At 45.1% G+C, this 13,824-nt stretch overlaps 1 protein-coding gene across 2 annotated transcripts in view; it reads right to left on the reverse strand.

Moving 5' to 3' along the window:
• TASP1 (taspase 1) overlaps positions 1-13,824 on the reverse strand; it is an 834,089-nt gene that overhangs the window by 396,791 nt on the left and 423,474 nt on the right. For both annotated transcript variants that reach the window (XM_086927723.1, XM_086927724.1), the window contains exon 8: positions 4,328-4,434. In XM_086927723.1, the coding sequence (XP_086783849.1) occupies positions 4,328-4,434 (107 nt within the window). The remainder of the gene's footprint in view (positions 1-4,327; positions 4,435-13,824) is intronic.

A 13,824-nucleotide genomic window follows, 5' to 3' on the forward strand; every position in this document is an offset into this window, starting at 1 on the left:
TGGGGTACAGGGGTATTTTAAGGGTTCAGGGCTAGGTTTGGGTTTTGGGGTACAGGGGTATTTTAGGGTTCAGGGGTAGGTTTGGGTTTTGGGGCACAGTGGTATTTTTAGGGTTCAGGGCTAGGTTTGGGTTTTGGGGTACAGGGGTATTTTTAGGGTTCAGGGGTAGGTTTGGGTTTTGAGGTACAGGAGTATGTATAGGGTTCAGGGCTAGGTTTGGGTTTTGGGGTATATAGGGGTATTTTTAGGGTTTAGGGATAGGTTTGGGTTTTGCGATACAGGGTATATTTATAGGGTTAAGATGGGTTAGTGTTTAAGGGTGTTGGGGTATTTTAAGGAGTAAGGGTGGGTTATGATTATGGGGTGCAGGGGTATTTAAAGGGAGCAGGGTAGGATTAGCACACGATATGAGACATGCCATGAAGGGTGGAACATACCACACGCCCCCAGCGTTTGTCACTCCCACAACACAATGCAGACACGCCCACAAGGGACTACTTTGCTGGCACGGTTCTTTTACCTTTTAAATGTATATGGTGGGCGTCTGCATAGCCTATGTCCTTCTGCTGCAACTGCCCTTTCCAACGCTGTATTGGGTGTTGTGATTGGTGCTGTGGTTCCTGAGACTACCCGCCTCAAAGGTTTGGGCTCTCTCTTTATTATATTAACTAGCAGCCCGCCCCAGCGTTGCCTGGGGCAGAAAGGGGCTGGGTGCAGCATTTGAGGTTTGCGTGCACTTCTGCCCCCGGCCCCCTCCCACCCCGGCCCCCTCCCGCCCCCTTCCGCCCGTGTCCCAGAGATCCTTACCTCAGCCGCCGGTCCCGCTCCAGGCGCCCCGCCCGCACAGGCCACCACTCTCCAGGCGCCCCGCCCGCACAGGCCGCCACTCCCCAGGTGCCCCGCCCGCACAGGCCGCCACTCTCCAGGCGCCCTGCCCGCACAGGCCGCCACTTCGCACAGCAGCAAGCAGGGCTGCAGCAGTCCTCCCAGCAGGTCACGATCTTCGGCGCCATTTCCGGAAGTGTTGCCAGGGAGCGCAAACGCAAATGATGTCATCACGCAGACGTCGCTGCCAGCGCTACTTGCAAGGGACTACTTTATTTTTATTTCGAAATTTTTTAACCCCTTCGAGGCTATTGACGAGCTGGGCTCGTCATCGCGCTTACCTGTCCTGCGCGGATGACAAGGCCAGCTCGTCACGTAACGCGGTAATTTTGAATTTGCCGCGCACAGCGGGAAAAGCCGCCGCAGCGATGCGGTTAAACCACGTATATTTTTTTTTTTTAATAGCCTATGTCCTTCTGCTTGCCCTGAGGTTTTCAACGATGTCTTGGGTGTTTTGATTGGTGGTGTACTTTTCGAGTTTAACTGGCTCAAAGGTTTGTGTTCTCTCTTTATAATAGTAGTATAGATATATATATATATATGCGCTCCAACTCGCTTGCAAAGTGCTTCGTGCACAGAGCGGGTACGCAGACAGCAGAGAAGAAAACGCCAGAGCCGGTCTTTGAATCGTAGTGCATTTATTATGTGCAAATTCAGTGCATGTCGTCAGACGCGTTTCGGGCACGTCAGTGCCCTTGCTCACTGATGCTGAGTTGTTACAAACACTGAATATTTAAGGTTACGGGTGCTCTGCTAATTTCGCGCCACCTCGTAATTAGTGCATGGCAATAGACATAGGACTAACAACAACAGAACCAATACTGACACTTGAGCAAATACGGCCGCCATTTTCAAATGCGAGTAAAATGATTATATTTACATCATGTTGTTCAATATATATACAAACGATTATTCCCATTGTTTGTAAAAAAGTCTTTTAAAGTGCAAAAGAGTATTGTTAATCGGTCAACCAGACATTGGGTCACCCTCCTTAATTTGCAAACAGTAAACTTGTATTGAATACCTGCACAAATGCGTTAATAACGTGAGTTGCAACAACCTAATGCAGAACACTCATTATCTAAGGCAAAGGTGTAATTTCCTCTCATTTACCTATCAAGCAAAAAGGATGAACACAAATGCAATAAATTAACAGTGCAAATACAGGGGGTTTATCCCCAAATTGTCTTAAGGTTCAAATACATATATATATCACTTCACTGAAAAAACATAGGTTTCAGGGACGTTATAGTTAGCTGGACATTTCACTCGTACAAAACCATAGAAATTCCACAGTTATAGTTAGTTCAGCGAACTATAACTTGCGCCGCCGCAATGCACTGCTCATGACGTCACATATTACATCATTCATGGCCAGTGGCATCACTGATGACATCTCAAATGACATCACTGATGACATCATCCAGTGACTGTGTGTTTCTGTAAAGTTTAAATATGTTTTATATATATATGCCAAGGTGTATTGAAGAATGAATGGGTGTATAAGTGTCTGGATGGAGGATTTAGGAGGTGTGTGACTGATTGTATAAGTGACTGATTAAACGTGTCTTACTGAATGCATGAGTTAGTAACTAAACTGTGTGAATGGCTGTATCAGTCTGTCTGTTGTTGTGTAAGCTGGTACATGGGTTGGTCAGTAGCTACATGAGTGTCTATATGGGTTATTGATTGTTTGCCTCAGTATTTGTATGGGAGACTGAGTGTGTGTGTGTGGGTTGGATGTGTGTGACTGCGCATAGATGTGCGAGTGGTTGATTCACTGGGTGTATGGGTTCAAGAGTGCATGTGGAAACAGCTGTATGTGTTGGTGAGTGAATGGATGTCTCAGTGGTACATGTGTGAGTAATTACATATGTAAAAGGCAGTATATGTGAGTGATGGTGTATATAAATAACTATATGTGAGAGTGAATAATTGTGAAAGTGGCTGTATGGAGGAGTATGTACTTGTATTAAGGATTGTATAAGAGAGTAAGTATGCATTTGTTTCGGTTTGAATAAGTGGTGTGTGTATAACTGTATAGGTCAGTAAATGGAAGTGTGATTGATTTGCATGACTGACTAGGTGTGTGAGTAACTGGATGAGTGGTGGTGTGTGAATGTCTGTATAGGTGTATGAGTGCTTATGATAGTTTGTATTGATGAGTGACTGCATGTATGAGTGATTGTATGGGTGAATGAGTGGATGTGTGTGTAGACCTAGGAATCAGTGAGTGGCTGGCCATGCCACCGGCACTTCAAAGAAGTTGACATCCACAACCTGAATTTCAAAGGACCAGACACTAAATCAGATCTGTATCTCGATTTGGACTATGAAGGTAGGCAGATGAGTTCCACAAGTTGTTTAACAGCCTATTTATAAAGGGAAGGAAGATCCCCAAGACCTTGAACTGCTGCAACCAGGGCTGAAGACCAAGGTAGGCCAGTCTCCCAGCTGAGTTAGGGGCCATCACCCAGAAAGCCAAGAACACCTACTCTGTTCCTAGACTACCAGCCTTCTGTGTGCCTGCCAAGAACAGTGTGGCCTATGAGGAGGAAAGCTTGGAGGGAGCGAGGTCTAGGGCGGGATCCTTGTGAGTGGATACAGATGAATAGAGCGTGAAGCGCCTGGTCCAGTTTGGACTAGTGTTGCAGAGAGCAGTCCGACCTCCTGCAGGAGTCGGTAACCTCCAACAGGGCTTCTGTGACCTCTCTGAGTCTTTCACACATGACCCCTGTATGCCAGGAGCCCACTAAGACTGTTAGCACCGTCACCCGTATCGGAGGAGTCTACGAAACCAGCAGTGGTACTCCAGGTCAAAAGCAAAAGTCTCTCTGCAGCACCGCCACTGCCCCAACACTTTACCAGGAGGAACCGTGAAGTAGAAGTCTCCTGCTGCACCCAGAAGCCATTGCCGACTACCTCATATGGCTGTCCCACTGACCACGGGAAGACGGGGTGCAGGCTGATCTTCGCCAGAGCACGGGAAGAGGTGCCCCGGCTCCCGGACACTTCTACAGGCCACAGATGGGTAAGACAAGAGATGGGGCAACAGGCCCTTATGAGACATACATGGTCTTGATGGTTTACGCCACTGTGAGGTGAACTTTCAAGACTTTCATATTTTGTTGTCTATCACTACAGCGGGCGGCACTTGTGCAGTTGCTTCTAGACAAATGCCAGGGACTCATTTGTAGAGAGGGAATTTGATATTTCCTACACAGTAGTGCTAAATCACACCTCACTTATCTGTATATAATGCGAATGTGATTAATTTCGTAGAAAGGTAAGGGTGGACTCCTACGGAGTTACAGAAAAGTAAACGTCCAGTGTCACCATTAACTGGACTATTGCAGGTTCCATCTCTTTTATTCAAGCAGCTGGGTGCCTGTCTGTAGGAGTGCTTTTATAGAATTTAGTTTCAAAGAACTTATCTACTGACCTTTTCACATGATTGTCTTCTTTTTTTTAACTGAATGAGGTCTGTTTCCACTCGCTCTGCAAGTTCAAGCTTTCTCTTATTCCTCTTAAAAGCAGCCACGCTTAACTCTGTAAAATATAAGAAAGAAGTGCGTTTGCTTTCTATATTTTTGCAGCCATTACAGGTAAAAATGTATTGGTGATTGAAGGGACAAAATGTTCTTAATTCTTCATTTCAACTGGGTTGTTCATTTCAAACATGAAAAACAACAACTTAGTTAAACTAACATGCAAAGGTTGTAACAGCAAGTCTGATCCTGCTACCGCACACAGTAGGCCCAATAGTATGCAAGCCGTGAGGAACGTAGTGTCAAAAACAGAGACTACTCTACTGTAAAGACGTCTGCAGCAATGACTGCCACTCAGTTTGCTGGCAGAAAGTAACTTTTTCAGTACTGCCGATCATTCTGGAACTTGGTATACAACAACTGATACGACAGACAAGTCGATGGAAAGATAACCTACCACAGACATTCTCATTTCTTACAGACAAAGACTAGCAAAAAAAGACTTCCCAAATTCATTGCGAGCTGACAGGGGGGTAGTGCTGGGTTCCTCAAGGATAGTTGATGGCCATGGTCTTTAGAATACTACCATAAAATACAAATATTCGTTTAACAGTCTAGCTTTCCTCACAAACCCCACACCTCCATGCAGCATCAGCACAGAAACCAGTCGAGACTCGAGGAAATAACAAGGAATGCCTCAGTAGGATGAAGGTCTGGATAGCAAGTACAGAGGTTGCTCAAGCAGGTATGTGCTGAGATGGTAAGCTACGTCATCGAGACCTCCTTCTGAAAACACTACGATGACACGTATATAACTCATTCCCACCAAAATACAAAACATAGATGTGTGTCGATTCTCCTATCGCTCCGGGCTCTCATCAGGACTAAGTATGTCCATGTGACCTTAACTTTGTGGGTCTACTCTGCACCATTTCAGTCCTTGTACCTGACCCACATACGTTTCACTTGATGTTCTGTTTTGTCGCTGTTGCTTCTCCTTACAACTAAATATGTATAGCAGACGTTTATTAATGTACAGTTGCATAAGTAATCAAGTACTGGTAAGCTATCTAGAAAGTTACATTCATGTGTGGATAAAGAGAACTGAAATTAGTTACTGGAATGTCTTTAATGTTAGACAATGAAGAGGAAAATGCCTTAACCAAGATCTGAAAGAGACACTAAGTAGTAGTCGCAAACTACCAGCTGTTGTCCCTATGCTTCTGTTAAACGCTTTAAATGCGCCGAACAGTACGTCTATAATTAAACGACATGCTAAACATGTCCAAAGCCTGACTCTTGGAGGAACAATAGGTACAGAATGGGTGGTAAATCAAAGGTTCACTCAACTCTCCATTAGTCAGCGACAAGACAAAGGTTCAGGGGAACAGATTCAGGCAATTGATGGCTTTCTACCCTAAGAATTTAAAATATTAAAGGCTTGAAAATAATATCGGGAAACGACAATGTTTTCTACCTGCAAGCATGCAGATCTTAGAAGCAATGTGCATTCTGACCTTGCCCAGATTCACAAAATGTGCGTCAGGGGTAATACATTGTGCAAAAGCAATTTGTTGATGCTCAAAATATATGCTTGAGGCACTTAGGAGTGTTACACGAATACGGCAAAGCATACGCCTCATCCCTATTCTATCAGCCAGATTCATCATTGTCCCGTTTTGCGAGTCCTTAATAGCGATTATTAAGGAATTGCTATTAAGGACTTGCAAAACGGGATTCATGTAGGAATCGCAAAATAAATTGCGATTCCTACAGCTTCCTTATTTGCGATTAGCAAATTGCTAATCGCAAATAAGGAATAACTCCCCATTCATTCCTATGGGCCTAAAGGCCCATAGGAATGAATGGGGAGTTATTCCTTATTTGCGATTAGCAATTTGCTAATCGCAAATAAGGATGCGATTTCAAGGGTGCAGGGGTGTCTAAAGGACACCCTGTAGCACCCCTGAAATGTGAATTTACACTGATGTTGTGCACACACATGTCCAAAGGACATGTGTGTGTGTAACATGCAACTTAGAAAAATGCATTTAAATGCATTTTTCTAAGTTTTCGCTATTTACCACGAGGTTTGACTTCGTGGTAAATAGCGGTCCTAAATTGCGAATTCGCAAATTTTACATGTTTCATGAATAGCATTTAAGGAATCTCTAATAGAGATTCCTTAAATGCTAATCCTCGCAAATTTGCGAATTCTTTATTAGCGATTTTTGCATTTGGGATGATGAACCCCAAATGCAAAAATTGCACTCGAAAAGGGCCAGATTCTCAGAATCTGGCCCTTTTGCGAGCGCATTTCGCTTGATGAATCTGGCTGTTTGACTTTCATTAGCCAGGATAGAACCTGATAACAAAGTGGAAGGTGCAGTTCAGACGGAGTCAAATATGTAATTTACCTGTGAGGGAGCGGAGATTCCTGTATCTTTTTTTCCAGAGTTTTATATAGCACGAACATGACCCAAATGTATCGGGTATCAGAGCGCTTACATAGCACTAGCTGCGTTACATGAGGACACATTCATTTTTTTGTTAGGCACAGGGAGATTAAGTGATTTGCCCAGAATCACAGGATGTTCAGCGTTGTTGCCGAGACTTGAACCCAGTTCTCCAGATTCGAGGTTGACATCTGCCCTCAGTATCTCAGTCTTGGAGTGTAGTCATTAAATAACCCCCACCACTGGTCATATGGACCGTTAATGGTCGATGATGAGAAAAGAGGAGCAATCATCTACATAAACAATATATAATTAAAAACGTATTATTGAGTCAATAAAGAGAGTTAGAGTGGGTTAATGGGTTTTATGGTCAAATCTGTTAGGTTTTCATCTATTTATTTATTAGACATTAATCTAAAAATGTCAGCATTAGAAGGTAATATAATCCATCAATTGATAGTTGATTATAAAATAGAACAGGATATTCACCAAGATCACCGACAATACAGTAATAATACAAGTGTGTTCCATAAAGGCAAAACCCTATGTTAACTAATAATTGGATTAGGAGGAGAAAAATGTTTCAGTTCAGAAACCTATAAAGAGTTCTGATTTAGAGAGATCAAAGCACAAGCATAACGCTTTTGCAAATCAGAGTGGAAATGTATTCTTAGTCATAAATCAGCAGACATCTAGAATAATGCTGAGTAACATCTCATTACAGAAGTCTACGAGATCAGAAATATGTCAAATGGTCAAATTAAATCAAATCAAAAATAGCTTTCTTCGATTTAAATTTAAAACATAAAAGCACAAATACAGTGCACACTTACATTTAAAAAACATTATCAGAAACACATAACCTTAAAATACATCAGATCTGCATGGTCCTAAATCAGAGTTTCAAATACACATAGATTTCCTAAACTTAACTTTTTTTTTAAAAAAGGAGCTACATGCGTTAAACTCATTTCATTATCCAGAGTTTGTATAATCAAAAAGCCACACGATATTGTCTTAAACCCAAGGTTTTTAAAATGGGTAATATGAACCTTTTTTCCGGGATTGGAATAAAACATGCAGAATAAAAGAATATGCAGCGTGGATTGTCTTGACATCATCACATGGGCAGGGATCCAGATTCCTAGAGCAATCATTTAAAACAGGAAAACTAGCAAATCTATGAAAAATTCCCAAGCGAACGCGAGTCAGTAAGATGCTATCATAACTTCCTTGTTCTTGGACCAGATATGGTTGAATGCCAGGGCATGCTAGCAACAGCTGATTGTCCATAATAGTGGATTTCACACTCTCACTGAGTCATCTTTTCGATTGTAAATAAGCTAGACATTCTGCTTTCAATACCTTTCTCAGAATAGATCCCATACTGTCTGGTCTCTCAAAGTATTCAGAGTGCCCCATATCACTCATTAGTTGCTTGATATATCTAAACCAAGGGATACGAGATGCCTCGTCAAGTCTTAAACAGTCCTTAATGATGTCGCAATTGAAACTTGTCTCAGTTGTTACCCAGACCTTGTGCCATAGCAGAATGGGTTCAACTCTGAGCAGGTTTGATACAAATGGTAAGCCAAGTTCAGAATGACAGATATAATTTGCAGTGGAACTTGGAACAGCTAGCAAATTTCTTAGGAATAAATTTTCGGTCACTTGTAATTGCTGTGTGTCCGTAAAGCCCCAAATTCCTGCACCATACAGGGCTGTCATTAGGCACTAAGATTTATATATAAGCAATCATTCGGGGACAGGTCTGCGACCTCACTTTCTTGCAAAATGTATCACAGAATCTGTGGCTCTTGAAAACGACAGTTTCCTAGCAAGAACTGCAGGGAGCCAAGACCCCTTATTATCAAAGTGGATCCCTAAATACGAAAACCTGTTTGTGCTTTTAATTTTTACATTATTAATAAAAAAGTCGCAACACTTAGCTCTCTTTTTCCCACACTTCATAAAATAGGTTTTGGTAGTATTTACACACAGACCTCTGGATTGCATAAAAGAAGTGAAACTAGATACAATTCTTTGTGGTCCTAGGGGGTTCTTGCCATTAAAACCGCATCATCCGCGTATAATAAAACTGGTACTGGACTATTATTAATACTCAGCAGATCCTGAGAATGTTCTGTTAAAAACTGGCCAAGGCTGTTGCTATATAAAGTAAAAAGAAAAGGAGCGAACACGCAATCCCCTCTCACTCCTTTTCTGATTGGGAACTTAGCAATACATTCACCCTCTTTTCCGAACCGGACTCTCGCCCCTGCATCTTTATATAATTCTCTCAGAATATATAAGTCGAAGATCAAGTACCAGATCTTCAAGAATACCCCATAGCAGAGGAGGAGCCAAGCATGTGACCAAGATGGCCGCGTGAAGGCTTAGCTCCGGAGACTCCGTCCCTCCGTCGAGCCTATCCTGAATTAATCCTGATGACCGAACCCTACAATCGGTAGGGGAAAAGAAGCTGGTCCCCCTGGTGAAATTTGGGACTGAATCGATCATTCCTACCCATCGCATCATCGTCAGGAGTTTGGAGGCCTACACCCCATCTCATCCGGGGACCATGGTGCTTCGTGCACCCGGACTCTAGTTGAACAACAGCGGATAGTTCAACCGGAAGTTGCGGCCCACAACCGAAACCGAAACTCATCCGCTGAAGATGCGATGAATTTGGATCGACGTCTGGCGAAGATAATTGAGAGCTGCCCTCCGAGCTGGGCTTGAGTGTCGGTGGTGGAGCTACAGTGGTGCCCTGGGGTACTAACGAGGTTCTCTTGGCGAGGTGTGAATACTATAATGGCGTTGAAGCCGGAAACCGAGAAGCCTGCATCGAGAACAGGGCGAGGGCCGAAAAATGTGCAGACCCACAAGATAGACCGATATGTTCCTCGGAGCAGAGGAAGACCCAGACGCACGGAGGGGACCCACTAAGCGAACCGGTCGAGCCGACAATGACAGATCCCTTGGTGGCGATAAACAACATCCAGGCCGCCATGGTCTGGAAAATGGACGCACTGGACGCCAAATTGGATTCTGTGAAGTTGGAAGTCAACCTACTGCGGGCTGATCACACCAAAATTAGCAAAAAGGTCAAATCCCTTGACATTAAAACTTCCAGCTTGGTGAATGATGTGGCGGAGTTGCAACGGGAAATACGGGATCTACAGGCAGCACAGGAAGATACCCGCCAAAAGCTGGATGACTACGAAGGGCGCAATCGGCGAAATAACTTACGCATCCTTGGTGTACCGGAGAAGCAGAAGGCCAAATACCTGATCTTTTTGTGGAAGATATTGCGCTCAACCATCTGAAGCCAAGGGGCCTCAGCAACTTTTTCACAATCGAACGGGCACACAGGGTGCCAGGAGGTCGGCCAAAACCAGGAGCACCCCCCGATGATAGCCAGGGTGCTGAACTTTCGAGACAGGGATGCGATTCTACAATCGTCATGCTCCACGGGCCTGCTGCATTATGAAAACACTACGCTTTCCTTCTTTCCAGACTTTACGCAGGCCGTGCAGAAAATGAGACAGAGTTTTCTCCCGGTAAAGAGGAAACTAAGGGACAAGGGACTGAGGTACTTGATGCTCTTTCCGGCGAAACTGCGAGTGGAAGTGGATGGCAAGGCCTGGTTCTTCGATAACCCGGAGGTGGCGTCAGATTGGGCGGACAGCATAGCGTCGGAACATCCCGAAGAGCACCAGCACGCAGCGGAGGAAGATGGAAAGGGATGAGGAAGGGGTCACCGACAATTGTGTTTTATTTATGGACTTGGGAAGTGGACTAATGTAGCGTTCAGGGGGCCTTGGCAGATGTGTATAATTCGGGAATAATACTGTGGAGGGGGAGGGAGGGGCTGGGCATTGGGTTCCTCCCCGTTACTACCTTTAATTCCTTAGACTAGTGGGGGGGCGACAGGCACACTGCGAGTTGGGGTGGGGCTCAGGCCTGATGCAGGGGTGCAGGGTGGTGGGGTGGGGTTGGGGGATATTGTTTTTGTTTTTGTTTAATTTTTCTGACATCATTGAATAATTGTGCATGTTCACGTCGGGTGTTTACGGTCATGGGAATTGGGTAAATGTAGCAAGAACCGAAAGGATTGGGGATGAAGATACTGAGCTGGAATGTTAATGGACTGGGTGACAGGATCAAGCGGGGGATGGTGAATCAGTTCATACGAAGACACTCCCCGGATGACACGCCAGGATACCTAGCCAAGAAAATTAAGCTATCAGGAGGAAACAGACCAGCGAGAAGCTCCAAGGAGCTGCTGTTGAGACCAGCCCTCTTCCGAAAGAAAAAGACTTATGACCGAGCATTCTCCGGAGCTGCCCCCAGAGTCTGGAATTCACTCCCCCCAAGCATTAGGAAGATTCAAAATATTGTACTATTCAAACGGGAAGTGAAAAGCCTAATGATGAGTAAATACCTTGCATAGGGAAGCCGACGGATCGTTGGTATGAACATTTGCATCAGCTGAAGGGTGGCCTCCTCATGAATACTATCACGGACAGGAGACTGACGCCACACACAAGCCTCGGCGTATCCGCCAAACTATACAAACTATATAACCTCTACCTCACCTTATCGATTGATAAGGATCGTGATATAAGCTAGGCCTTTCTAACCTTTTATTGCTAATTGCACATGTGTTTGGAATATATATAGTTAGACACCCTTATAGCCATAGTTTCTGTTATCTCATATTTGTTTGTCTTATATTGATACTGCACTGTCAATGTGTAACCCTCCTCGATGTTAAGCGCTCTGATACCCACGGGTCTTGTTCGCGCTATACAAAACTCTATAATAAATAAATAAACTAATTGGCAATAGATGTATGGCACTGCATAAGGGAGGATATACATTGGTGGCACACGTGGGGTTTACCACAGGTTCAAGGGGTGTCGGAATATTGTTCAAAAACTCCTTCCCCTCTGAGATTCGATCGACATGGGTGGACCAGAGGGGCAGGTATGTGGGTGTCTCCGGTCAGTTGGAGAGTAGGACAGTTACATTCTTGTCGGCGTATGTCCCGCCTGGCCTGCAATCTGACCCCTTCCGAGACCTGGGCACCGTCTTTCTCACGCTCCCCCTCAGCCCCCTCATCGTAGGGGGTGACTTCAACGCAGTGTTAGATGGAGAGCTTGATAGACACCCAGGGAGGGTTCTCCGTCAGTCCCAGCGGTGGCTCCCAGAATTTCTAGAAACATTGGGTCTAGTAGATAGCTGGAGGACACAACACCCCATACAGAAACAATTCACTCACGTCTCTGCCGCGCATAGTAGCATGTCAAGGTTAGATTATATTCTTAGACCAGCCTCAGAAGCAGTGAATATCAGGGAAACCGGGTGCATGAGCAGAGGTATATCTGATCATTACCCCGTGTGGTTGTGGCTAGACAATGGTGGTCCGTCGGCTGGTAGAGTTGCTCCCATTAACGCGTGGTATCTCAAGGACCTGTGCGTGAAAAAGGAGACTGTACGCCTCTCAGATCAATATTTTAGTGAAAACGTTGGCAGTGTAAGTTCGGCAGGGATACTTTGGGAGGCCTACAAAACAGTTATCAGAGGTGAGGTTCTGTCCCTGGTAGCGAGGAATAAAAGGAAACATCAGGCAGATATTGTTAGACTGGAGACAGAGGTGATGTCCTTAGAGAAAGAAATATCGGAGTCGCCGAATCAGAACGGTCTCCATCGCTTGAAACTCCGTCAGGATGAGTATAAGAGTATGGCACGGGAGAAGGCAGTTGCCCAATACAATGATATACAGAGCAGGATCTATGAACATGGTGATAAAGCGGGGAAATTAATAGCTTGGCTCGAGAGGGGGAGAGAGCCTCCAGACTGGAGCCTGAGTTGATTGTCAGTGAAGCATGCAGTGTTACTGATCCGCAGGAGGTGGCGGAGGAGTTTGCTACATATTACAGGGGGTGTACACTTCGGCGGCCTCTTACACCGAGGACGAAAATAGTGCTATGATTAAGGATATTGCTATGTCGACTTTGTCTGACGAAGATAGAAAGTATTTAGACTCCCCTTTCACTGACAACAAAGTTGCGCAGGCCATAAGAGGCACGAAGTCCGGAAAAGCCACCGGCCCTAACGGGATACAGATTGAGTTGTACAAACTACATGCCCAGAGACTCGCGCCCTACATGCGTGCGATGTTTCTGGAGAGCAGGGAAAAGGGTGAACTCCGCTATGACCAACGAGTTGCTAACATAGTTGTCATTCATAAGCCAGGAAAATCCAAGACACACTGCTCCTCATACACGCCTATCTCCCTCCTTAATGCGGAGCCTAAAGTCCACGGTAAATTGCTGGCTGTGAGGTTGGTTAAGGTAGTCTCCACTTTGATACACCCTGACCAGTCGGGATTTATGCCGCGCCGTAACACTGCGCTAAACCTGCGTCGGCTGCATGGGATCCTCGGTCGTTCGTCGTCCTTGCAGAAGCCTGCGGTTTTGGTATCACTTGATGCCACCATGGCGTTTGACAGAGTAGAGTGGTCTTATTTGTTCGCGGTGCTGGCAAAGTTGGGTTTTGGGGAGGAATTCGTAGAGTGGGTGAGACTTCTCTATGCTAAGCCCTTAGCAAGAGTGACGGTCAACAACCGTAAATCGGCTGACTTTTTATTGCAGAGAGGCACGAGACAGGGGTGCCCCTTTTCCCCGTTACTCTTCGCACTGGCGCTGGAGCCTTTGGCGGCATGGGTCCGATGGGACCTAACAATACGCGGTCTGAGATGGACGCAGGAGTGGGAAGACAAGATCTCACTTTACGCAGATGATATTATGCTGTACCTCACCAGGCCCAGAGCGTCCCTGAAGTGTTTTTTGGACGTTCTGTCAATCTTTGGTAGATACTCTGGGTTTATGATTAACTGGTCGAAATCTGTACTCTTTATCTTGTCCGGGGAGCCACCAGTGATCCCACAGTCGTGTCCTCTTCAGATAGAGAAGGTGGAATTTACT

This window comes from Lissotriton vulgaris, chromosome 6 (genome assembly GCF_964263255.1).
Source record: "Lissotriton vulgaris chromosome 6, aLisVul1.2, whole genome shotgun sequence".
Classification (NCBI taxonomy): domain Eukaryota; kingdom Metazoa; phylum Chordata; class Amphibia; order Caudata; family Salamandridae; genus Lissotriton; species Lissotriton vulgaris.